The following is a 27,848-nucleotide window of genomic DNA, read 5'->3' on the forward strand; positions in this document are numbered from 1 at the left end:
GTGTTGTCGTGGAGAATTGGGCCCTTTCTGTTAACTAATGTTGGCTGCAGGCATTGCAGTTTTCACTGCAACTCATTGATCTGCTGAACTTTCTTCTCAGATGTGATGGTTTTGCTGGGGTTCAGAAAGCTGTAGTGGATCAGACTAGCAGCAGACCACCAGTGACCAGGACCCTTTTTTTTTTCTGGTACAAATTTGACCATCGCTGGTTGTCACATAAAATTCACTTCTATCATATGTCACAATCCAATCAAGAAATGGTTCGTTTTTGTTGTGTGGAGCAAGAGAAGACAACACTTCAAAATGACAATGTTTTAAAATTGCAGTCACCTCATGAGGCACCCACTTATCAAGCCTTTTCACCTTTCCTATTTGCTTCAAATGCCACAGAACTGTAGAATGGTCAACATTGGGTTCTTGGGCAACTTTTCATGTAGTTGCAAGAGGGTCAGCTTCACTGATCCTCTCAGTTGGTCACTGTCAACTTCCAATGGTCAGCTACTACGGTCCTCAGCTTCAAGGCTCTCATCTCCTTTGCAAAACTTCTCGAACCACCACTGCACTATACGTTTGTTAGCAGTTCCTGGGCCACATGTGTTGTTGATGTTGCAAGTTGTCTCTGCTGCTCTATGACCCATTTTGAACTCAAATAAGAAAACTGCTCAAATTTGCTTTTTATCTAACAGCATTTCCATAGTCTAAAATAAACATAAACAGCAAGTAATAAGTCATTAGCAAAAAACATAAAGCAAAAAATGTGCACTGAAATGATGTATAACATAATCACATTTATTTAAGAATGTATTCTAATATCAAAAGGCAAAGTTCAACAATGCAAAACTGCAGCTACTTTTGCGCCAACCTAATAGAAGCTGTGATACAGCACAAGAAGTGAGACAAAAACGATAAAGCATTCAGGAACCAAGAAGACAGGAAAACAAGGAAGGAAGCCCCAGATGATGGCAATGGGAAGCCCCCTGTAATATTTTTACAGCAAACCCAAGGAGCAGACCATCTGGTCAAAGCAGGACAGAGGTCTCAGGATTCAGCAAGCCAAGGAGAAGAGGTTATCTGATATGCTTCAGCAGTTGGGAAAAAACGGACAAAAGCCTTAGACCACTCTGATGGGGAAACGCTATACATGTGAAGGGGGAAAGCATTCAAATTCCCAAGAAAAGGCATAATCATGGTATACAATCATGAAAATTAAGGAGAGAAATGTGAAAGGAGCATTAAAAAGAGTTAAATCCTCACCTAGTTTAAATGGGTGAGTCAATTCCCTTCTACAGTAGAAAGTCAGTAGATTGTTCCCCAAATGGGCAGATCAAGGAAAGAAACAGGAGCACATAAGATAAAACATGGAGAAAAATAGCAGAAGGAACTAACCAAGAGTTTAAAGTAGCTGCTTCGGGTGCTTGAGACCAGAGAGAAGAGATGGAAGCTAGTATAAGGCATTAGTACTGTAGGGCATTTTTTTTTAACTTGGTAAGAATAAACATATATTTTGTAATTCTCCAAAAAAAAAAAAAAAAAGACAGGTGTTTCTTTTGACAATTTGGCAGGAGAATTTAATTCTGTTCCCCATTTTTATTAAACTATCATTTTGGTTGGTAACCAAGAGGTTACAATGCTCTTCCTTAAACATTAGATTATAACAATCTGGTATAGTGTGTTCAGTTCAGTACAGTTCAGTTGCTAAGTCATGTCCTATTCTTTGCAACTCCATGGACTGCAGCACACCAGGCCACCCTGTCCATCACCAACTCCCAGAGCTTACTTAAACTCATGTCCATTGAGTCGGTGATGCCATCCAACCATTTCATCCTCTGTCATCCCCTTCTTCTCCTGCCTTCAATCTTTCCTAGCATCAGAGTCTTTTCAAATGAGTTAATTCTCTGCATCACGTAGCCAAAGTATTGGAGCTTTGGAGTATTGGAGTATTGGAAGTGGGAAATAGATTTAAGGGAGTAAGAATAGCAAGGAGAGATAAGAAAGCCTTCCTCAGTGGTCAATGCAAAGATATAGAGGAAAACAACAGAATGGGAAAGACTAGAGATCTCTTCAAGAAAATTAGAGATACCAAGGGAACATTTCATGCAAAGATGGGCTCAATAAAGGACATAAATGGTATGGACCTAACAGAAGCAGAAGATATTACGAAGAGGTGGCAAGAGTACACAGAAGAACTGTACAAAAAAGATCTTCATGACCCAGATAATCACAATGGTGTGTTCACTCACCCAGAACCAGACATCCTGGAATGTGAAGTCAAGTGGCCTTAGGAAGCATCACTGGAAACAAAGCTAGTGGAGGTGATGGAATTCCAGTTGAGCTATTTCAAATCTTAAAAGATGATGCTGTGAAAGTGCTGCACTCAATATGTCAGCAAATTTGGAAAATTCAGCAGTGGCTACAGGACTGGAAAAGGTCAGTTTTCATTCCAATTCCAAAGAAAGGAAATGCCAAAGAATAATCAAACTACCACACAATTATACTCATCTCACACACTAGAAAAGTAATGCTCAAAATTCTCCAAGCCAGGCTTTGGCAATATGTGAACCATGAACTTCCAGATGTTCAAGCTGGTTTTAGAAAAGGCAGAGGAACCAGAGATCAAACTGCCAACATCTGCTGGATCATCAAAAAAGCAACAGAGTTCCAGAAAAACATCTATTTCTGCTTTATTGACTATGCCAAAGCCTTTGACTGTGTGGATCACAACAGATTGTAGAAAATTCTTCAAGAGATGGGAATACCAGACCACCTGACCTGCCTCTTGAGAAACCTGTATGCAGGTCAAGAAGCAACAGTTAGAACTGGACATGGAAAAGGAGTACGTCAAGGCTGTATATTGTCACCCTGCTTATTTAACTTTTATGCAAAGGACATCATGAGAAACGCTGGGCTGGATGAAGCACAAGCTGGAACCAAGATTGCCGGGAGAAATATCAATAACCTCAGATATGCAGATGACACCACCCTTATGGCAGAAAGTGAAGAGGAACTAAAGGGTCTCTTGATGAAAGTGAAAGAGGAGAGTGAAAAAGCTGGCTTAAAACTCAACATTCAGAAAACTAAGATCATGGCATCCGGTCCCATCATTTCATGGCAAATAGATGTGGAAACAGGGGCTGACTTTATTTTGGGGGGGGGTCCAAAATCACTGCAGATGGTGACTGAAACCATGAAATTAAAAGACACTTACTCCTTGGAAGGAAAGTTAGGACCAACCTAGATAGCATATTAAAAAGCAGAGACATTACTTTGCCAACAAAGGTCTGTCCAGTCAAGGCTATGGTTTTTCCAGTAGTCATGTATGGATGTGAGAGTCAGACTATAAAGAAAGCTGAGCACCAAAGAATTGATGCTTTTGAACTGTGGTATTGGAGAAAATTCTGGAGAGTCCCTTAGACTGCAGGGAGATTCAACCTGTCCATCCTAAAGGAGATCAGTCCTGGGTGTTCATTGGAAGGACGGATGTTGAAGCTGAAACTCCAATACTTTGGCCACCTGATGCAAAGAGCTGACTCATTTGAAAAGATCCTGATGCTGGGAAAGATTGAGGGCAGGAGGGGAAGGGGATGACAGAGGATGAGATGGTTGGATGGCATCACCGACTCAATGGACATGAGTTTGGGTAGGTTCCGGGAGTTGGTGATGGACAGGGAGGCCTTGCGTGCTGCAGTTCATGGGGTCGCAAAGAGTCGGACATGACTGAGTGACTGAAGTGAACTGAACTGAACTTGAACATTCTTTGGAATTGCCTTTCTTAGGGATTGGAATGAAAACTGACCTTTTCCAGTCCTGTGGCCACTGCTGAGTTTTCCAAGTTTGCTTATATATTGAGTGCAGCACTTTCACAGCATCATCTTTTAGGATTTGAAATAGCTCAAATGGAATTCCATCCACCTCCACTAGCTTTGTTTCCAGTGATGCTTCCTAAGGCCCACTTGACTCCACAGTCCAGATTGTCTGGCTCTAAGTGAGTGATCACCTAGAGTAATCACCATCATAGCCATCAGTATCGTGATTATCTGGGTTGTGAAGATCTTTTTTGTTTAGTTTTTCTGTGTATTCTTGCCACCTCTTCTTAATATCTTCTGCTTCTGTTAGGCCTATATCATTTCTGTCCTTTATCGAGCCCATCTTTGCATGAAATTTCCCTTGGTATCTCTAATTTTCTTGAAGAGATCTCTAGTCTTTCCCATTCTATTGTTTTCCTCTATTTCTTTGCATTGATCACTGAGGAAGGCTTTCTTATCTCTCCTTGCTATTCTTTGGAACTCTGCATTCAAATGGGAATATCTTTCCCTTTCTCCTTTGCCTTTCACTTCTCTTTTCACAGCTATTTGTAAGGCCTCCTCAGACAACCATTTTGCCTTTATTCATTTCTTTTTCTTGGGGATGATCTTGATCACCACCTCCTGTACAATGTCATGAACCTCTGTCCATAGTTCTTCAGGCACTCTGTCTATCAGGATCTAATCCCTTAAATCTATTTGTCACTTCCACTGTATAATCCTAAGGATTGGATTTAAGTCATACCTGAATGGTCTAGCAGTTTTCCCTACTTTCTTCAATTTAAGTCCGAATTTGGCAACAAGGAGTCCATGGTATAGTGTGTATGAATTTGCAATTACGAACATATGTGTAAGAGAAATTTCATTTTTTTTTTATTTCCTGAAGTCTGATTTCAAGGCCCTATCTGGGTTGAAATTCAACCTCAGACTTTACTTCCTTATCCCCTACCTGAGGGTTATGCAAAAATCCTAGGGCAAAATATTTCTGGGGCTCTTAGTCTACTTGCTTTCCCAGAGACGCCAGTTATCTCAATCCATGTGGTTCCGAGAGGCTAAACAACCTGGCTGCTCCCATGAGGAACAGAGAGGCCTGGGGTCTTGGGTGGAATTGGAGTGCTCCCCTGCGTAGAACTACCTTTGTCTCCAAGGTCAGACGCACCCACCATGCCCCAAGAATGCGGACACCTGCTTATGGTAGAACTCACAGGCCTCCATTCCCCTCCGGTCTTGGAGAATCACTCCAGCTGCCCAGTCTCCCCCACCCTGCCTTCCAAAATGTGCCTGACCAGCTAAGGCTTTCAAGAAAGGCTTACAGAATTTATCTTCAAGTTGCTTCTGCTTTCAACCCTTCAAGCACCCCTGGGCTAGGACACCAAAGAGCCCAACTGTCTTAGAATAAGAAGACGGGAGACTACAGAGGACCACACACAAATTCCTGTCTCTGTACTTCTCTGTCCCCTTGTGCTGGAGACCTTGAGGAAGGCCAGTCACCAGGCCTTTTGCACAACAGGTCCCAATACATTTCCACGAAATACAGGAGACCTGAGACCACACAGTGCTCATTAGAACAGAGAAGCCCCTTTCATCCCAGGGCTGTAAGAATTTGGAAAATGGAGAGACAGGGGAGGATTGGACTCATTCCTACATCCAATAGGCTTCTTAGGATTCTCCTCCTCCTTTTCAGCCACTGTGTTTCATCCTACACTTTGCCAAGTCTCTCATCAGTGTCTTAGTCTGGAAGCATCTACCAGCTGTGGTACATGCATGAAAGAGCTGAGTGACATAGCACTGGGAGCTGAAATTAGACACCAATAGAGTCCCCAAAGCTATAAAAAGACGCTGCTCCTTCAAACCTACTGTCAGAGGTTTCCCTGGTGGCCCAGTGGTTAAGAATCCACCTTGCAAAGCAGGGGAAACCAGTTCAATCCCCGGTCCGGGAAGATTCAAATGCCGCGCAACTACGGAGCCCTCGGGCTACACTGCAACTACTGAAGCTTGTGTGCCCAGAGCCTGTGCCCTGCAACGGGCGAAGACACCATAACGAGAAGCCCACACACAGCAGCGAAGAGGAGCCCCCACTCTCTGCAACGAGAAAAAGCACCCCCCCACCCCCCATAGCAACACATATCCAGCACAGCCAAAAAAATAAATAAAGAATTTTTTCCCCAAGTTTTAAAATCTACTCTCCGACCACTCCCAGCACCAGCTCAGCCCTCTGTCTACACAAAGAGTTCTCTTCTAACAGCCAGACTGAAGCCGAACCAGGAAGAGAAGCCACAGAGGTAATTCTGTACCAGGCCAGATTGGTTTTTAATTCTGTTCACTAACTCAAAATGATGTTTTACGAAAAAATTTAAATAACTCAGAAACAAACACAGGGGTTTTTGTAAACTGTTCGGGGTTAAAGGCATTGCCTAATCATGTGTGAGAACATTCAGCCTTTAAAAGGGAAGAGAAACACCACCTTGTGCAAAGTAATTTCTGTGTCCTTGAGGTGCAAGTCACTCTGCTCCCAGAGCTGTGGGTACTGCTTTAAAGCTCAAAAAAAGAGAGCTCCCAAGGCCTTCCACCAAGTAGAATGTTTTCACAAACATCACTGGTTTGGGAAGGAACTGGCTTAAGCATCTAACCTCAGCCGAACAAAGGAAGTTGCACATAATGCAGGATACTTGGGAGCTTTTAACAAAGGATCTATTAAAACTTGCTCGCCACCTCTCAATCCTTACCTTCAAAAAATCATCCTCAACAAATAAATAGGAGCATTTTCTGAAGCATGAACACGTCACTGGTATTCATTGTAGAAATAAGGAAGATTACAGAGGTGCAACAGACTAAAAAGAGCCACTGGTTTTGTAGTCACTAGGCGCTGACTTCGGAAACAAAGTTTTAGGCAGTAGGAACCACACGATCATTCTGAACAGGAGTACAACAAATCATCCACTGGCTGAAGGCTTTGACTTTCTGCTGAAGTGCTGCAAGGCCGACTTGACAGGTGTACAAGCCCATCCACTGCTGCTGCTGCTAAGCCTCTTCAGTTGTATCCGATTCTTTGTGACTCTATGGACTGTCCGTGGGGTTCCCCAGGCAAGAATACAGGAGTGAGTTGTCACGCCCTCCTCCGGGGGATCTCTCCCGCCCAGGATCGAGCCCGCGCCTCTGCCGTCTCCTGCACTGGCAGGTGGGTTTTTACCGCCAGCACCTCCCGGGAAGCACAGTCCCTGACAAAGGGCTCGGTCCTCTGCCCTGGCAACCCTGAGGCCCCGCAGCCTCTGCTGACACCTGGCGGCAGACGGCAGGCAGACGGCGCTGAGCCCACAGAGGCTTTCCCTCCACCTGACCTGCGGCCTGGACTCCTGGTCTGTGGTGGATGTCAGCTGAAACAGCAAGAACGATGTTACGTTAGAGAAGAGCTGCTCTGTATGATCGTCACATTAATGGCCAGGAATTAATCAGCACCAAAGAAGAATCCCACGCAGGTATCTAGAAAATTCAAATGGCAAAACCTGCTTTTCAAAATTGTTCTTCCCATAGATGAAATTTGTTTAAACAACCTCTGAATCCACTTCTCTGGAATCCATTCATTCTACCAACTCCTGCCCTTATCCCATTTTAAGCAAGTTATATCCAGAGAATAGATAAAGAATAGTCCTTATTCTTTTAAAGGGGGCATTTAAATTGTTCTGCTGTTGGCGATTAACTCAATCCTAAATGGGAACAAGGCCAACCAGAAGAAAAGGGGCAGGTACAAGAAACATTTAACATTGTCTAGGGTTATCTGCATTCAAGGACAAGGCTCTTCAGGAAAGGGAATAAGATAGGAAGATTTCTTGGAAAAAGAAAAATGAACTCTTCCCCATTTCCCAAGAACATTACTGGGCTATATTATTGGAACCAACAGGTCAAGAGAAAATTGGCAAGCAGCAGGAAATACTTGTAAAGGCTTGGCACTACTCCCCAGTGTTTGATGTGGGACAACCCCATTCTCTGTTTAGATTGTCCCTAAATAGGATGAATGGTCTTCTTTGTGAAAACAGCCAACACGATAGTTCCTCCCAAAACAGACTATCTGTATGCCAGCCACTGAGCAGGCCATTTTGCAAAAGCTCAGAGAAATCCTGTGCAGTCAACATTATTATCCCCCCATGGAATGGGAGAAAAGGGGCTTCCCAGGTGTGGCTCAGTGGGAAAGACTCTGCCTGCCAATGCAGGAGACACAGGTTCGATCCCTGGGTTGGGAAGATCCCTGGGAGAATGAAGTGGCAGCCCAATTCAGTATTCTTGCCCGGGAAATCCCATGGACAGAGGAGACTGGAGGGCTACAGTCCATGCGGTCACAAGAGTTGGACACAACTTAGCGGCTAAATAACAACAGTAGGAGAGACTGAGGCCCAGAGAGGCCGAGTGGCTTGCCCAAGGTTACACCTCTGTGCTAGTTGACAGTGTGAGTGTCCTTCCCACCCAGGGCTGACTTCAGAGCCAATGCTCTTTCCTCCTGCTCACACTTGCTTAAAGCAAACACTGAAAGATAAATAATTCCAATACAGGCAGAAGTATACCATCTGCCTTTTTCAATTTGTATAATTTTAAATGTCACCACAAGTTCACTTCTAGGTCACTTTTAAAACAAGAAACTTTGCTTTAAGGCAAGTAGGGGGAAAAATACTGCCGTAATTTGTACAGTTGTAGGATCCACTGTGCAGTTTTCTACTCAGCTTTCCAGGGACAGTTCAAACAGAAAGAGATGACAATCTAGGACACCTGTCTTGTCTATTGTTAGTACTCGACACTGTTTTTTTCCAGCTGGTAAAAAACCCTCACACGAGGTGCATGAGGGCCTCCAGGCACACACAGGGACTGCACAGTGAAGAGAGCTGTCAGCCGCACGCATAGGCAGCTGTGACAGCCACCAGGTTCAGACAAACAAACACCAACTGTAACAAGATTTTCATCTCACTTCCTCAATACCATGTGAAACACATATGCACTAAGGACTGCTGGCCAATTACTACAGGGCCCGGTCTATTAGTATACAAATCTAGATGACTGTCTTCAAGTAAAAAAGCGTCTAGAACTTATCCAATCTACTTCAGGTCTACTTTGCTAAGAGATGAGCTTCAAGAGTCTGTAAAGTTTTGCTTTAAGATTAAGCTATAGTCCCAAAGGCATTCATTCATTCAAGAAATATTTATGCTGCCCTATTAAGTGCCAGCACAGTTCTATATACTGGGAACAGCCTGGTAGGAGACTGACCAGAAAAAGATTTTTTAAGAGTAGGGTTAGCAGGGGCTTCTAACTGGACTTCTAACTTATCCACTGGTGGCACAGTGGCTAAGAATCTGCCTGCCAATGTAAGGGACACGGGATCAATCCCTGATCTGGGAGGACTCCACATGCCTTCGCGCAGCAAGCCCACATGCCTCAACTACTGAGCCCATGCGCTGCAATTCCTGAAGCCCTCACACTAGAGCCTGTGCTCTGTAACTAGAAAAGCCACTGCAATGAGAAGTCCGTCACTGCAACTAGAGAAAGCCTGTGCAAAGCAACAAAGATCCAGGGCAGCCAAAAAGGAATGAATGAATAAAATTACTAAAAAATCAGGAGTCCACAGCATCTAGTTATCATTTGAAACTGTGAGATGCATGAGGTCATCAAGGGAGTAGAAAGGTAAAGAAGATGAGGAAGGACCAGTAAAAGAAATCAGGATGAGAGGCCGGGGGAGCACCAGAAAGCCAAATGAAGATAGTATTCACAAGCAGGAGGGTGCCAAGTGAATCTGTGTCAAATGCTCCTGAAAGGTCCAATAATTTGAAGCTGAAGCATCACACTCCTTTGGCAAGAGGGAATCCACTGGTGATCCTGACCAGACCCAAGTCAGTACAGTGATGGGGATGAAAGCCCAACTGGAGTGAGTTCAAGGGAAACTGGGAAGAGAGAAAGTGGGAGAAGGAGGGTATGATTAACTCTGTCAAGGAAGTTTGCTGTAAAGCGAAAATGGGACAAGCGTTGTGGGCCCAGATGAGAGACGTTACAGCGTGTTTCTATGTTTACATACTGGTGGGGAGGACCTGCGGGACAGGGCGGGTGTGACCACGCAGGACAGGGACAGAGGCCAAGGGCTGTGGAGCTGCTTGAAAGGCAGGGACAGATACACAAGTGGAGGCCAGACTCGAAAGGAGGCTTCTCTTTCATCAGTAACTGTGGCGGGACAGAAGCAAGCTATCTTCCAATGACCTCTATTTTCTCAAGTGAAATAGGAAGCAGGGATAGCAGCTCAAAGTTGGAAAGGAGGTGTTAAAATTGAGGGCCAAGGAGAGTGATGAACTAGGGAAGTGTAAGAACTGCAGGGCAGCATTAGGAACTCACCTGAGTTTAGCAGGCTCGAACCAAACAAAATGGTTTGTCAGCCCACATGTCTTTATCCAGCCAGGCAAATGTGGAGAAGGCAGGGGGTAGAATTAAGCCTGGGGGCTTGGGGGTGGTAAGGGATCCATACAAAGGACCAGTTGCTGCTGTTCAGTCGCTAAGTCATGTCCAACTCTCCGCAGCCCCATGGACTGCAGCACACCAGGCTTTTCTGTCCTTCACCATCTCCCAGGGCCTGCTCAAACTCATGTCCATTGAATTGGTGATGCCATCCAACCGTCTCATCCTCTGTGGCCCCCTTCTCTTCCTGCCTTCACTCTTTTCCAGCATCATGGTCTTTTCCAATGAGTCAGCTCTTCACATCAGGTGGCCAAAGTATTGGAGTTTCAGCTTCAGCATCAGTCCTTCCAATGAATATTCAGGGTTGCTTTCCTTTAAGGTTGACTGGCTTGATTTCCGTGCTGTCCAAGGGACTCACAAGAGTCTCCTCCTAAGGACCAGAGAATCTCAATGGGGTTAGGAGGAGGGACAGTGAAAAGATGGTAGAGTCAATGCTGGTGGAGTCTTGCGAGGCTGAAGAACTGCAGGAGGGGGCACCAGAGGGAAAGAACTGCAAAGACAGTACACAGTGGTTGATGAACGAGAGGCGTGATATTGAGAGGTTATGGACTAGGATGTGATTAGTGATGATAACTATGGCTAGAGGGTGAACATGAGAGTAAGCAGTTGGCTGAGACAGTCGAGCTGCAAGGCTCCATGGTACTGGAAGGCTTCTCTATAGCAAATCATGACAGCTGTAGTATTGGCATGAGCCAAAAGCTGATCTGAGTTTGCAAGGAATAAGGGGGACTGGTGCTGGGTCCTGAAACAAGGGGTTGGGCAGGCAGGTGATGTAGTCTGATGGCAGAAAGCACAAAACTGGGGGTTATGTGAGGGAGGAAGAGGCAAAGAGGTGACAATGATGACGAAATTAACTGGGGTTCTTGTTTTTCACTAAGTAGGACTGAACAAAGAAAGGAATGCAGATAACAGTCCTTGATCTTCCTCATTTCCCACCAAGTGAGGAATGGGGGCAAGAAGCCCCCACAATCTTGTCTTCATCACTTGCCTTAGTCCTGTTAAAGAATCAGAGCCTCTGGTCACTCATGAACGACAAAAATTTTATTATTGGGGGTGGCATTTTTCCTGTGTATTGGACTTAGGAATGACACTAAAACCAAAGGCCTTATCTCTAAGGCATTCCCAGCATTCCCCAAACCGTTTGCCTTCACATATTTCAGGAGTCATATGACATCACCTGAGACCTGAAATGGATTTTCTCCATCCTAAATCTCGCTGCCTATGAATGACACTATTTACTGAATATCTGTGTGAAGAACCAGAAGCGCAGAAGAGTTGAGTCACTGCTCTCTAGAAAACCGGCATCATAAAGCAGCATGACACATATCCTGTAGGCTTCTTCTAAGTCACTGCACATTATATAATCCTCTGACTTACAATAAAAAAAATATGAGTCTCCAAGGGCCATTATCCAAGGTCAGTGTTAGTTATTATAACCCAAAACGCACACTTGGGGGTGGGAGAACTGGTCTCAGGTCTGATTCATTGAAGAAATGTCTCCCTTGATGGAGAGATATGGCGAAAGCCATACTCTTCTCTATCATGCTGGAAGTGCTGAGTCAAAGGTTGACAGTGGTCATGAGCTTCACGCAGGGGGTTCAAAGTGAAAGACGGGTATTTTCCAGGCCCTCAGACACCCAAGCCCCCCCATCATGATGGCGGGGTTCAAAATGTTCACCTCAAACCAAGGAATTAACTGTAGCATTGCTTCAGTTACCTTTGCTAACTAACCTGATTAACTATGAGAGAGTTTTAAGAGTAAAATAAAAGGAAACTGCCTATAACCCATCATCAGAACCCCTCCCCCAACACACGTGCCTGCCCACACAGTGAAGAAAAAATGAACAAGTCCAGATCCTTGGACACTGTCTTACTTGGACTTTTCTGTGTTCTTGAGATGTGGTTCAGCAGCCTCAGACTCCTCTGGCCCCTGCCCCTGCATGCCCGAAGTAAGAAAGCCTCATTTTTCCCTCCCCTCCCCTCCTTAGCAATGAGCAGTAGTTTCCCAAGAGGCCCAGGCCGGGCCAGCTCTCTCGGTGTCCCACACAGGCAAGAGCATCACCACCTCTCCCGCATGCATCTAAAACAGGCAGAAAGAGAGGGAAATAAAACGCCTTTGCTGTGTTAAAAAGCCTCAGACACACAAAACTAGGTGTGCTTCTTAAGTGGGGCTAGGGCCTGTATATTCGTTTGGCACAAGAAGAGGAAGAAAGTTCTCTTCAACTGAGAATGGCAAAAATGCTTGGAGAAGGGGTGACAATCAACAAAAACGGGGCACCATCTCTCAGCCCATGGTTGACAACCTTCATATCACGTTTCTCCAAGGGCCCAACACACCTTGTTTTTCAAGAGTGGCAGAATATGGTATCTGAAGCCAGAAGAATCCTGCTCTTTGACCTTCCAGATTTTAGGCCTTGGGCAAGTGGCTTAATGCCTGAGTGCATCAGGGTTTGGGGCTTCAAACTGAAGCTGATGCTGCTTCATGACTCAGGAGTATCGTTAAGACATTCGATGAGCACTTACCCCACACCAGGCCCTGCCTAATAAGTGCCCCGTGGACAGTGTCTCCCTTGACACTAAGATCCTGTAAGGTGGGCATCATCACCTCCCCTTCACAGATGGAGCTACTCACAGCTCTATCCAACGAGAGGACTTAATATATACAACACATGCAGTGTCTGGTACACAGTGATTTTTCAAAAGGAAAAGGAGACTTCCAGGACGTCCCTGGTGGTCCAGTGATTAAGAATCCACCTGGCCAATGCCAGGGACACCAGGGTGACCCCTGGTCTGGGAAGATTCCACATGCCTCATAGCAAAGTAGACTTGTGAGCCAGAACTACTGAGCCCAAGTACTGCAAATGCTGAAGCCTGCACGCCCTAGAGTCTGTGCTTCACAAGAGAAGCCACTGCAACGAGAGGCCTGAGCAGCACAACCAGAGAGCAGTCCGCACCCGCTGCAACTAGAGAAAAAGCCCGCACACGGCACGAAGACCCAGCACAGCCAGAAATAAAAAGTTTTAGGATAGAAAGAAAATGAGACTTCTCTATATAAGAGAATATTTTAAAATATTCAAATGATAATGCTTTAAAATGCACACTTAAAAACTGATATATGCGCAGAAAAAAGAAACTAAAGTTTGAACACCAAGTCATGCAAAAAAGAGACTACTGAAGGGCATTTTATTTCACCTTAGAGCTGTTTTTAGTTATTTACTTATGCTGCGTTGAGTCTTTGTCGCGTCTTTTGGGATCTTTCATGGTTGTTCACAGACTCCCTAGTTGTGGCGCTTGAACATCATAGTGCACGGGCTCACTATCTGCAGCTCACAGGCTTGGCTGCTCCGTGGCACATGAAACCTAAGTTCCTTCACCAGGGATGGAACCCACGTCCCCTGCATTACAAGCTGGACTCATAACCACTGGACCACAAGGAAAGTCCTCTAGAGTTGTTTTTAACAAGCACGTATTACTTGTATAACTCAAAACACATCAAAAAGATCAGAAACATTAAAAAAACACATACAAAAAATAACCTAGGTGGACTATGCCAAAATATTAATAGCAATTGCCCGATGGGTTCTTTTCCTGCCTCTTTTAATTTCTATACACGCACTAGTTTTTACTAATTCTTAACACAGATACATTCTCCTTAAATATTACAGATGAAGCCTTTTACCACTTTCACCTCCCAATCTTAGGCCCCTAACCAGGGGTAATCAATGTTATCAGTTTGGTGTATGTTCTTTTGTGTACATGTACATATGTGTATACAGTATGTGTGTTCACACATTCACACGTATACATAACATTATATATATGATCATATTCTGCCTTTTTTAAACAAATGACATCAGTTTGCATCAGAATTGCAGATACCCTCTGCAATTTCACCCATCAAGATGCCTCAAAGATTATCCCATGTCACTAAGTAATATGAATGTCCCTCATTGTTTTAGATTAAGTAGCAACACAAAATATAGATATACCAAATGTCACTTAGCTACTCTCTACTAACAGCATTTAGTGTTTTTCTGCTAAAAATAATTCTGCAGTCAATTCTCTTTTAAATGCCTTCTTCTGCAGGCATTAGAGGGTTTCCTTGAGATTCATTTTAAGAAGTGTAACTGCTAGGTCAAGAGAAGACACGCATTTGTTATTTTAACAGACAGTACATCAAATTGCTTGACTAAGTGACTGCACATGAATTTATACTCCCAGTGTAGGCACACATCACTGTCAATACTTGCTAACAAAACCTTTAACTTTTTGCCAACTTGATGAATAAAAATGACTCTCTGCTGTTTTAATTTCCTTGAATCACAGGATGTGTGTCTTTTCAAATTTTTATAAGCCATATGTTTCCATTTTCACAAATTTCTTCTTTACAAAATATGTCCATTTTTCTGTTGCAGATTTGTCCTTTTCTCATTGATTTTTATAAGAGTTCTTCATATATTCTGGAAACTAATCCTCTGTCTACCTTATATGTGCAAGTAGCTTTTCCCAGTCTTTGTCTTTCAATCTGTTTATATTGGCAGGGGGTGGGGGGAGAATCTAGTTTTTCATATCAATACACCAAATTCAGCAAATGATAGCATTTGCACATTTTGTGTTTTAAAGCCATCCTTACCCCGAGGTCATAAAAATAATCTTTTTTTTTTCTAATAAGTTCATTTCTTTTTTCATGTTTATTTAGTCCATCTGAAATTTCAGTGAATGGTAGGAAATAAGGTCCTTAATCATTTTTTTAAGGCCTAGGCAGGTGATAAATATCCATCTTTTTTCCACTGATTATAAATACCGTTATTATATACTAAGTTTCCATAGACATTAGTCAGTTTCTCTTCATTGATTTTTTTGGTTTGCTGTATCACAACCAAGCTGTTTTAATTACTACAGTTTTACAATATATTTTGACATGGGGTAGGCAATCCTCCCTCCTCGTTTTTCCAAACTGATCTTGGCTATTCTTATACATTTGCTTTTCCAAATGAACCTTAAAATTAATTTGCCAAATCCCAATATAAATACTGAGGCTGCACTAGATTATAGATTAGGTATAAGTCAACATCTTTACTACACACCAAAGCTTCCACCTATGAACGTATAACTATCTCTCTACTTAGGTCTCATATCTTCTAGTTAACAGTCTTATAGCTTTTGTGCACACTTTAAGTTCATTATTAAGCACTCAAAGTCTCCTGTTCTCATAACTTGTCAGTTGATTCTCTTGCAATCATATTACCTGCAATAAATGTTTTGTCTCCTCCTTTCCAACACCTGTGATTCTCACTACTTTTCTTACTGTACTGGCTGCAGTATGAGGCAGAACCATTCTGAATCGCACTGGTAATAGTGGTTCCCCCCCGCTCCGCCCCATTCATCTCATAGGTTTGCTTAAGCACTTCTCCATTAGTATGTTTCCTGTGGGTAACCTTCATCAGGTTAGGGAGATTCTGTTCTATTGTTATTCACACATTGGGTTGTACATCATCATATGCTTCTTTCTGGCATCTCTTGAGATAGCACAATTTCCTTCTTTATAGATTTTGCAAGTTATGTACAATGATAAATTTTCCATGTTTTCAACCAATCTTTCACTCCTGATAAAACTCCTCCTTAGTCATAACATATTTTAATTTCTGACTTTTACATCTGTGTTTAAGGCTATATGTAACTTTCTAACAAGGAAAATTAATATAGGCCAAAACAAAGTATTAGACATACATACATATTTTTGCATTATTTGTTAAAAAGAAAACATATAGGTAAAGAATGCTTAATTTTTCTTAAAAAAGAAAAAAAGTGTGGGTAAACTGAATGTTTGAAAATTAATCAAACTGAATGTGCTTTAACTTATTTTTCTACTTACTTAACTTTCTGTTTGGGTTCAGGCTGTCACCATCAATGCAGTCACTCACTCCAGCAATAATCTGGAAGAATTAAAGTCTCCTTTCCTCCTCCTTCTATACCTTCCACAACAGCCACTCAGCAAGCCCCAAAGATTTTACCTCATAGCTCTCCTAGGAGGCCACAGGATAAAATGGGCAAGGTCAAGAATTTAAGACAGACCTGGCTCCACTTGCAGTGCACATTACTGTGTTGCCTCGGGTAAGTTACTTTACCTCTCTGGGCCCTGATTTCTTCATCTATAAACAGATATGATACTCTCAAGACTAAAGAGCTGTGCATGCTACATCACTTCGGTCATATCTAACTCTTTTCCACCCTATGGACCATAGCCCACACCAGGCTCCTCTGTCCAGGGGATTCTCCAGGCAAGAATACTAGAATGGGTTGCCATGCCCTCCTCCAGGGGATCTTCCCAATCCAGGGATCAAACCCGTGTCTCTTGTGTCTCCTGCATTGGCAGGTGGGTTCTTTACCACTAGTGCCACCTGGGAAGCCCTTTAAGGAGTTGTGATAAAAATTAAATAACACATGTAGACAGCTAACACACCAAAGGTTAGCATTACTTCAGCAAGGTCTCCTCTTCTCCCTTCCCCTCAGCTGGGTCCCAGGTTGAGGCCTTCCAACCTTCACCTGGTCTATGACAACTGTCTTCTAGTCTCTCTGCCATATGGACACTGCTGCCAAAGCTTACTTTCTAATATACAAATCTAATCATATAATTTACCTGTTTAAATCTTCCCATTGGCTCCCAACCACCTACTATGTAAAGTTCCACCTCCTCGGCATGACTTATAAGGCCTAGCTCAGTGGACTTTCTGCCCTTATCTTCCTCTGTGCTCCAAGCACTTTGCCTTTAAACAAAGCAATGCAGCTTCTGGCTATATGAACCAGATTTTCAAGTTTGATTTTTGTTTTGTTAGTTTGTTTGTTTTAGCAGAATAGATTTTCTTATATTAGCCTCACCACAATGAAGCCTTACTAGCAATTTAAGGCTTCATGGAACAATTCTAGAGCCAACTAACCTCTCTTAAGAGTTCTGATTAGATACATGCTGGCTGAGAGGCCCCCTTGAATCCACTATTCTTCAGATGCTGGTAGTCAGACATCAAAGTATTATATTATTTTGAAAGAATGTATCATCCATGACTTAGACTTGTTCTCAATGGACAATTTTCTTCCAGAAGTGTAAACTTCTTGCTACCTCCTCTTGCCAAATAAATGAGTTTGATTCTATTATAGTTTGCTCCTGAAGTCAGGAAACATAGCTCAGAAAAACACATTTCGGCAATGTTATTTGTGTGGGCTGTAACATGAAAAGAAAGAAGAAACTCTCTTATATCAGAAAACCTCCCTAAAATATACCCAATTTAATTTCACGTGTGGTGGTGTTTATCACAGTGAGTGAAAAGACGGCATTCATGGTCATAAGAATCCCTGCTAGACAGAGATAGTAACAGGGGCTCTAATTAGAAACTTTGGAGAAAATGCAAAATAGAAGAGAATGCCCTTAGTCTTATAATCTTTTTTAAAGAATCCAACATGCAAGTCACCAAAATGACCTCTAATTTTGAGAAACAAATTATAACTAAAGAGCCAACACTCCATGGTGATTTTTGAACAATTATTTCTTTCACTTAAAACCAGATGTTTTTCCTATAAATGAATACACTATTTTACAACAAGAAAGAAAGAAATAAGACCTGCACAAGAGAGAACACACCACAGATTTTACCTCAAACGGCAGAGGCTGGGATTAATTTTTTTAAGTTTATTTGTCAATTTCAGAAACTCACTAGTGTAATAAAGAGCTTAATACAAGTATGCAAAAAAGGAAGCTCTGTGAGGTTTTCACCAGGATGAAATGGGATTAGCTTTGTAGTTCTTATAGTCTTCTTCACAGAAGAATGCAATTTCAGTTTCACTGGCTGAAAAAAAAAAGAAAAACAGAAAATGGAAAAAAATTTTTAATGTAAAACTAGATTTTAAATAAGTATGGAAATCCATATTTCATTGATTCAGTGCTTCCAAGGCCTAAAGTTAGAAAAGCGAGTTTGGTTTCACATTTCACAAAATCAACAAGAAGTTTAAGTACGAGAATCTAGAATTCAACCAATTTAAAAGTAAAAAGAAAAATAACCAAAAAAATTAAAAACAAGAGTTAACACATGAATCTGGTTTTCAAGAAATCATAGAATTGTTCATTTATAGTCCTCTTGACAATCCTAGAAATAATAAGCCATTATTTTTTTTTCCAAATGTGTTACTCTGTTCCTGAAGGAAGAGGAAAACTCTTTTCTCCCCCCTCTGAAATTAGCCTGTAGGTATAATAATTTAATACTTAGAGGATCAGTAGAATATTTTACAGATCACTTTACATTCTCCCTCATGACCCATCAAAATATGTGTCTGAAGAAGTTAATTTTTTGCCTGCTTATGACTAATTCATGAGGCTTCAACAATATGCAAAGTGAAAGACACAAATTGGCTTCTACCGCAATACCTTCAAATACCTCTAATTATTCACAAGGGATATGGCACAGCTAAAGGACCCACAAAGGTTCAGAGCAGTCACAATTCTTTCAACCTAGCAGGTCAAGGACTCTGTCTTCTAAAACAATAAGTCAGCAACATTATTAATTCAGACTGGAGACAAATCTGATGGAAAGCCTTCCAATTATTAAACATGCAATTCTTTAAGGTGTTGCGCCAACAAGTTCCCATTTTTTAAATTAAATCAGAAGTTAATACAGCCTGCTTAGCTTTTACAGAAAGAGCAAAAGGGCCTTTAGAATCTTGACAAGAAAACAGACAAGATTATTTGTAATGAATACTGATCACTCAATTAACATATTCTCTAAAAACAGACAAGTGAAACTCCTCAAGCCAAATAAATAGGATAATAAGGAAGGATGCCAAGGATTACCACTGGTCTCCCAGTTTAAAGCGCTCATCTCTTCATTAGAATTTATAACAGAAGAATGAAATTAAAGAGCTTAGCATAACATTTCATTTAAAATGTTTTTGCTGGTTTTAAGTATACCAAATTTGATGTTTCTCAAACCTAAATTCCTGTGGTCTTTACAGAAAATATAGCAATGTTGAAAGAAAAAAATAAAATCACCCAGTGTCTCAGATCCTCATTCCAGCCCTTTTATATATTCAAGATTAAATGAAGATTAATCTTGATAAAAATCAGACCAGGAACTCTTGTCACAATAAGCCTGGGTGTGTGTGTGTAGGCAAGCAAGGAAGACACAGCAGAAAGAAATTGGGAATCGATGAGAGGGGCTGTAAACAAATGCACCCTGGGCAAACAGTAAGTTAATGTACAGTTAAATATTACAAGAAAATGGCATTTAAATTAAAAGCTAAGACCTCTATACTGGGAATTAGTAAAATTTTGAAAAGGTGACTTCAAAAAATTCAGTATTCAAAGAGAAGATATTCTGAGATCTATCCTTTATATAAAGAGCTCCTTTTTTGAAGAGAAGTAAGCCCAAAGGTAGACCTACATAATTTGCAAGTGATTCTAATATCCTCCTCCTGATATTAGGAGAATAAGCAAAAGTCCCCTGTTCTTAATAATCACAGTGCAAAATTTCATACACAATGTGCTATTTACATATAGAACTTTACACAGTGCTTTGCCCACACAGCACTTCGCTCAATACACACTAACTGTAATTACAATTTTCACTTACTGCAATTGACATTTATCTGTATACCCCTTTTGAGAAACTAGTACATCTTACGGCTCTTCAGGATACCAGTAATAGGTTTAGAATTAAATTAATGTATAGAAAGAACTGACAAAGCACTTCTGTTTTGACACATAAGTTCTCCTGGGTCTAATTAACTTATAGATCAATCCATTATTTATATACTACGGGCTTAAAAACGAGGTCATCTAAGGTAAAGATTTTATTTTCAGATGAATGACTTTTTTTTCAGGAAAACTACATTGACAAACGGGTTAAACTCAAATGGTCCAGGTTGATAAAAATGTTCACCCTTAACAAGGTGGAGAATAACACACAAATTAGGAGTTAGCCACTTTGAACATTCAGAAGAAAGACATAAGGTGGATTTTAAACTTTGGTAATGTGTCCTTAAAGAAAAACAGAAGATAATGTCTTTCCTTAAATCTACAGAACCCGACTGAAAAACGTCTGAGACAATGATTTCACGTATTTAGACTGCAGATTTGCTTGCCAATTACAGTGAAAACAAATTACAAAAGATTTTCAAGACCTCTACTAAATCACCCTTTCCTCCATCATGCCCAATTCTATTTAAAATGGCTCCAGAAGAACCTCAGGAAGTCTGCCACATGCTGGTCCCCTAGGGCACCTGATTTTAAATTAAATGTGCTGCGGGGCAGTGCACTCAGGTGCACGGTGCCTTGGCATGAGAATGTGAAATGAATGTGCTTCTCAAATCCAATAAATACGCCACCAACTCATCCCTTTGTCTGACTAGCAAATGAAACCACGTAAGGGCTCGCCAAATACATCTGTGGGTCATTTTAATACTGACTTTCAAGTTTAATGAAACAAACACAAGCCAGGACATTCAAATGTTGGATATGAAATTAATTATTAAGAATTTTATAATGTTTCTTTCCATTATAAAATGCACATATACACACCTTGAATAGGAAAATAATAACCTCAAATTTTTTTTAAAAAGAAGAAAAACCAATTTTAAATGTAGAAATCTCAGGAAAGTTGAGTATAATGTACTTACACTCCTTAACTAACTTATTTCAATAAACCCATCTATCAACAAGGATTTCCTGCATGGCTTCTCAATCCCGAGCCTCATATCACAGTCACCCGCAGCACAGCAACGGGCGTCTGAGAAGAGAGGCTGAGACGTGTGTCCTGGCTGTAGTACAATTAATGGTCAGAGCAGGCTGTAATGTGAATAATAACTCCAGATCATTGGCAAAACAAAAAAGGCCAGGAAGGGCAAGGTGTGATTTCTGCAGCAATCTGACCCCAAAAGGACAGTTTCACTGTCTCGCCTGGTCCAGGACTCATCCTTGCAAGTTTCACAGAAGTCTAATCTACAAATCATTCAAAACCATGCCCACAGCTGTGTTGTATTTCTAACTTTTCGCCAAAGGAGGTCAACAATCCAACAAGTAGTTCCAAACAACCGTGTGTCTTTTATTTCTTATTTACTTGAGAATCTGTTTTCAAGCTGGTTGAGAAGATTTCAAACTACAGTTTGGAGAAAACAAATATAGAAATGAGTCTGACCTTTGAGAGACTGGACACTGTGATTCCACATCAGCATGCAGAATGAAAGTGTTAGTCGCTCAGTCGTATCCGATTCCTTGTGACCCCGTGGACTGTCGCCCTCCAGGTTTCTCGGTCATGGAATTCTCCAGGCAAGAATACTGGAGTCGGTTGCCATTCCCTTCTCCAGGGGATCTTCCTGACCAAGGGATCAAACCCGTGTCTCCTGCATCGGCAGGCAGATTCTTTACATCTGAGCTACCAGGGAAGCCCGAGGGGAGGGCAAAAAGGGAAGAATCATGTCTGGGAGGTTCCTTCTGATCTTCTTTCTCTGGGATCCCAAATTCCCTGGGCCTGCCACCTATTTCATCAAGCACCAGATCGTTGCTGCTCTAATGTTAACATGAACAGCCAGTGAAACACGCTGTCAAAGCAGGAAAGCATGTATGCCCCAAGATATTACTACCTAAAAGAGAATGGGAGAGGGACTCAAACCTTCAGGAAACACTAATCATATATGATCCTGATTAAAGAAGTGGAGCCAAGGAATCCTACAATCTGAGCTGCTTAGGCAAGATCACCAAGAGGGGTCGGGCACCAAGACTGGGTTTCGGTTGTGGGCAGACGACAGGGGAGTGACACAGAAAGTGAAAACAAATCACAAGGGAATCGGGGAATTATTACAAGATGTGGCTTGATGAGCACTCTTCCCAGAGGTGAGCACTTACAGTTTGCCAGACCGTGTCTTGTTTTAAAATATTTCCAGTAAAACATAAACTGACTTCAGAAGAGTTACCCCTCAGTTTCTTTCCTAAACCAGAGAAGATTCAAAAGATAGCAATAGTAGAATGCAGCAAGATGAAAGAGATAAAATATAACCCCAAAAATATTTAACATGAAAATTTATCACTTAGGGGAATTAGTCCATAAAACCACAACTGTTAACAACAAGATCTTTAAATTATAAATAACAATTCTAGGTAAGGTCTTCTTCCTTCTTCCACAAAACAAATCTTTTTATTGATGTATTTTAGGACTAAATCCACAAGCAAAAACCTTCCCCGACGTCAAGCGTAGAATATACAATTGGGATCGGCAATGTAGATAAAAGGCTAGAGAATTTCTCGGTGAGAAAAGAAATCTTTCAACCAGTTTGTTCCCCTAATTTCCCCCCTCACAGGCTTTCTTTTCCTTTCATGATTTTTACAGAAAAGTCACAATGACACATTTGTTACACTGGCCTTATTCCCATGGCAACTGGCCGTGATGGCACAGAGACAGCTCTACAGCTAGATCAAGTGGTGAGAAGGGAGACAGCGATGACTTAGAATTTTTGTCCTAAAACCTCTTAAAAACCTAACCAGGCACAGCACCAAAGGAGGGAAAATTCCCTAGAAAAATCACACATTTCAAGTACTGCTTTTACAACTCTACTCCCACTGAGAATTTTTTGTTCCTCTCCTGGGGCCATCACCTCCTTCCCCATGTGTAATAACTGTGGCTTGTTCTCAAGGGTACAGAAACACTGCTCTCAGCAACAAAGGGGGACATGCAGAAGAGGGGGTTGCTCCCAACAGGGATGGAAGACCCCTCAACCAGGGCATGAGAACAGTTTGAAGTAATAACCTGAAACCAGTGGAGAACCCATGAAAACGATCCAATTCTGATCGAAGATAAACATGGCCTTAAAACAAGAGTGACACAAAAAAAAAAGTGATTTGATTTATACCTTTATAGGTGGTTGTTATATAAGTCTGAAATTGATGACAATTAAACCAACAACTTGAGATTTTTAACAAATTCAAAACATTTGCCAACTGCTTTCTCCAAAATGGTTTCCAAATAAAATGAAGTGTTTTTGAGGGCGTTTACATGCATTGCTCCAGATGCTTTCATATACATTCTTTTATTTAACCCTATGACAACCCTCTGAAATACGTTTATTATTTGTTTCATTTTACAGAAATCAAAGTGGAAGTTCAGAGAGTCTAAATGGCTTCTAGAAGGTCACAGATGCAGAGCCGTCATTCAAACCAATTTTCCCTAAATTTAGGAGTTGATTCCTTAAAATTGGGCCCTTACTTTATAAGTAACACATATAAATTATACAAGAAAGTTTAAATTACAAGAACAATTAGATAAAATGGAGGAAAAAAAAAAAACAAACAATAATTGCTGGCAATGCCACCACCCAGGGAAACCATTTCTATAATTTTAGTATATGATCTCTTCTTCATATACATATACAGACATGTAAATACATTTAAAAATAATAATGGTATCACACAATACATTTTCTATTTCCATTCAATAAAGCTCTACATCAATGCATCTCAAACCAGGAAGGTGAGAGCTAACACTTCTGAATGTGTATCACAACCTGGGAGGAGTCACAGACTTGAAGAAGCATATTTCTGTTGGCTTGGTAATAGATATGACAGAAAATGACTTAGTAAGTTTGAGAAAGTCTTACTGGTCAAATTGATCAACAAAGTTAGAGGTAATACACCTTCCCAAAAGTAGTACAAGGGAACATCCATTTTTTAAAATTCCTTCAGATACAACGGCTATTCCTCGTGTCTGCTAGTCTTAAATTATTGCTTGCCCAAGGTCACCCAGACAGTACGTGGTAGTCAAGCTGTTAACCCAAGCGCTCTGACTTCAGCCTCCAATTCTTAATCACTAGAGAGGTAAACTACATAAAATTCAGTCTCTATTTTCATATATATTGCTCTCATTACTAATAGGGCTGAACTATTTATGTTAGCTATTTCTTTTATCAGTAGTTTATTTCTCTTTTTTATACTAGTTATAAGACCTCTTTATAAAGTCAGGCTTTCTTTGTCATATATGCTGCAAATATTTTTTCACAATTTATTGCTTTGGCTTTAACTCTGTTTATGTGGTCAAATCTATCATTTCTCCCTGCTTTATGGCTTCTGGCTTCAAGGGCATGCTTAGAAAGCTCTTCTCCCCAAGATTATGAAACTACTGACCTACATTTTACCTAAAAACTTTTTTACATTGCAAACATTTAATCTATATAGAATTTATTTTAGAATAAGAACTAAGAACTTAAGTTTTATTTTCTGAAATGTTTTGGCAATGGGCCCAGCAGTTTCTGGTTAATTCATTCTTTTCTCCACTTATTTGAGATGTCAAAATTTTTTCATACCATGAAACTGTTTTTTAGTTGGTTTTTTAATTTTCCAGTCTTTTCCACGGAGCTGTCGATTTCTGTATCAATGCTGTTGCTGTTGCTGCTGCTAAGTCGCTTCAGTCGTGTCCGACTCTGTGCGACCCCATAGATGGCAGCCCACCAGGCTCCCCCGTCCCTGGGATTCTCCAGGCAAGAACGCTGGAGTGGGTTGCCATTTCCTTCTCCAATGCATGAAAGTGAAAAGTGAGAGTGAAGACGCTCAGTCGTGTCTGAATTAGCGACCCCATGGACCGCAGCCTACCAGGCTCCTCCGTCCCTGGGACTGTCCAGGCAAGAGCACTGGAGTGGGGTGCCATTGCCTTCTCTGGCCTGTATCAATACCAGTCAAGTATAGTTTTATGCTTAACAAGCAGTTAAGTGCTACCTGCTGTAATAAAATAAGCACCAAATTAAGAAGAAATAAAGGCCAAATTAAACATTATTTTTTCAAATAACAGCAATCAATCTTACGTAGTCACAATACGGAAAGACACTAAATCTAGCCAGGAGTACAGACTTAGACACAGAGAACAGGTCTGAGATGATATAACATGGCAGTCAAACCGCATCTGAGTTAGCGATGTCAGGGGCCCACGTTAACCACACGTGTCGTTTAAAACGAACTCCTGGCAGAGGAGACAACAATTAAACACCTGCCAAACAATTCAAGGATTCCTAACATGGACCTCATGAACCCTAGTGTCCCTTCACCAGTGCATACAAAAAATCAGAAAGTAAGTGTGACTTGTCAGAGGCCTTCAACTGCTCACACTTTCCCTCAAAACCTTCGCTGTACTGCCACATCAACTCTAAGCACACATGTAAGCAGAATTACAGTGACATCTAATGGTCACAACACATGTCACATAGCACTTCTTTAAAATAAAACTGCATGCATATTCCAAATTGAAAGGTTAAATCAGGCAATTTTTCAACTGCACACCATAGGCTCCTATTTGAAATTCCATGACTTGGTCGGCTCGAAGTGATTTGGAAAACTATCAGAAACCACGCTGCCTGTTATACAAACAACATCTCACTTCATTATTCCACGATACTTCTATCGGGCCCTTTTCTCTTAAACTATCAGCTCAAATGAAGCTGATATGAGTAAGTAGGTTATTAAGTGAGTAATAACCTGTCAATCACTTAAAATAGCTCTCAGCAGAATTCTGAGCATACTTTCTTGAAAGAACTATTTGCATGCTGAACGTTGGGAGAGCAGATATCTACTGCCCTCAGCCAAATGATCTGAATGTACATCATTCTTGTCCTTCCCCTCTGAATAATTATCAGGTAGTGTAAAGAGCACCAAGGGTAGCATTTACTTTGCATTGAGTTGTCCAAATATAATCAGCCAGACATTGCCATCCAGGCCGGGAAAGCCAGTACCCCCTCCAGCTCCACATATACACACACACACACACACTTTCTCACCGATTCCAGCTGCTCTCAGGGTGCTATCTTCTTTTAACAGGAGACTGTCATCATCTTCCAAACTCAACACAAGTTCATTTGTCTAGAAAGAAAAAAAAAATCCACTTTTTACCAGTACTTTTATTAGTTTCACATTTGGTGAGATTCCTCAAAAACAACTGAATTGTTACTTTGGGTCACAGCAATAATCCAAGTCACATTTTGCTCTCATCACTGTAGGGAAAGCAGTGAACAGGTACATAGTGAGTGCCTACTAAATATACGCTACATAAAGCACTAGGGAGACAGGGCTAGAACACAGAGCTTTTGTGCTGGAGCTGGGTTAAAAATTCAGGTTCCACAAATATCCAGCTGCGTGGTCTCAATAAATATAGCCTAAAAAAAAAAAAAAAAAAGGAGGGGTAGCAATGCATTTTCTTATTGCCATGTGGTGAGGATGAAAAGAGATGAAGTATATAAACCCCCAGTGCAGTGCCAGTCACACAGGGGCTAGTGTTAGCTGTCAGTGTTCTGTTTCATCATCATCTCATCCGCACAATAACCCAGGAGGATTCAGAGAGGCTAGGATACAGGCTCAGAAGATGTGGTCAGGGGACTAAGGTTCTGTTAGTGGAAACACTGACAGAAATGGCCCACCCTGGTCAGGCACTACAGTAACCATCTGCATGATTTTACAACAGAAGATCCTAGTAAGGAAAACAGAACAAGCCACCATCGACTGGAAGAATTTGGGAAAGGTCAAAAGGAGATGCCACATGTCCTACCGACCTCCCAGAATCCTTCTCGCTGGAACCCATCTTGGCTGAACAATGCTTGCTCCACCAGGAAGGACCCTGAGTCCTAATGACTGGCCAGAGACAACCCAGAAGCTAATCTCATCAGCATAAACCTGAGACTGCAGGCCACATGGCAGAGCAGTGCCGCTGGGTCCCCTGGCCCCCTGCTCTTCACCCGGGAGCCCCTTCCCAGTGAAGTCTCTGGCTTTCTCAGCATGTGTGTCTCCTCGGACAATTCACTTCCCAGTCTTAGACAAGAGCTCAGTCTTGGGTCCTAGTAGGCGTACCTCTTCCTGCAACAGATCCAGTTTTGACCAGTCTGACTTCTGAGAGAAGCAAGTTTGCCTCCGCTGAAAGCTCACATATTTAAAAACCCTCCAGCTAACAAACATTTGGTCCCAAGTCCTGTTGACTAACATTTCTCTTTGTGATTTAGGGAGAGCTTGCTCTCCAATGCTACTCACAAATCCACTTAAACATCATAAATATTGAGCCTGCCTCTAAACAGCACCTAGTAGTGAGCCCTCGCTGGGCACACAACACCACCTGTCAACCGGAATGCAGTTGTTTAGTACCAGATTCTCTTTCCAGAATATGGCTGAGACGGAGGCTCAAAAGAAAGGCCTCTCAGCAGTCAAAAGAGCCGCCCCGGGAGCCATGCTCCACAGCTTTACTCACTAGAAGAAGCACAAGGGCTTAAACGCGCACAGATTAAAAGAGGGGAAAAAACTTTACTGAAAAAAATCATTTTAGAATAAGTAATACACACTCACAAGACAAAATTCTCCAAGTACATGTGGACAGAATGAGAAGTAGGCTCCTCCCTCCTCCACCCAGGTACCCAGTTCTCCTCCAGAGAATTTGTACTAATTCTTATGCATCCTTCCAGAGACTGTCTTTGCACCTTCCAGAGACTGTTGTTGTACATGTGCATGCAGGCAGAGATGTGCCTATAAACTTCTACACACAAATGATGGCATGGTGCATGCTGTGT

The 27,848-nt window shown here is 41.6% G+C and overlaps 1 protein-coding gene across 4 annotated transcripts in view; it reads right to left on the reverse strand.

Annotated features, from left to right (window-relative positions):
* The window catches only part of C13H2orf76 (chromosome 13 C2orf76 homolog), a 135,531-nt gene that overhangs the window by 45,586 nt on the left and 62,097 nt on the right, over nt 1-27,848 (reverse strand). For 3 of the 4 annotated variants that reach the window (XM_070476314.1, XM_070476312.1, XM_070476311.1), the window contains exon 5: nt 26,079-26,160. In XM_070476314.1, the coding sequence (XP_070332415.1) occupies nt 26,079-26,160 (82 nt within the window). Of the gene's footprint in view, nt 1-17,947; nt 18,125-26,078; nt 26,161-27,848 lie in introns of those variants that run through there. The other variant, XM_070476310.1, reaches the window with a different exon arrangement.

Source organism: Odocoileus virginianus, chromosome 13 (assembly GCF_023699985.2).
Source record: "Odocoileus virginianus isolate 20LAN1187 ecotype Illinois chromosome 13, Ovbor_1.2, whole genome shotgun sequence".
Lineage (NCBI taxonomy): Eukaryota > Metazoa > Chordata > Mammalia > Artiodactyla > Cervidae > Odocoileus > Odocoileus virginianus.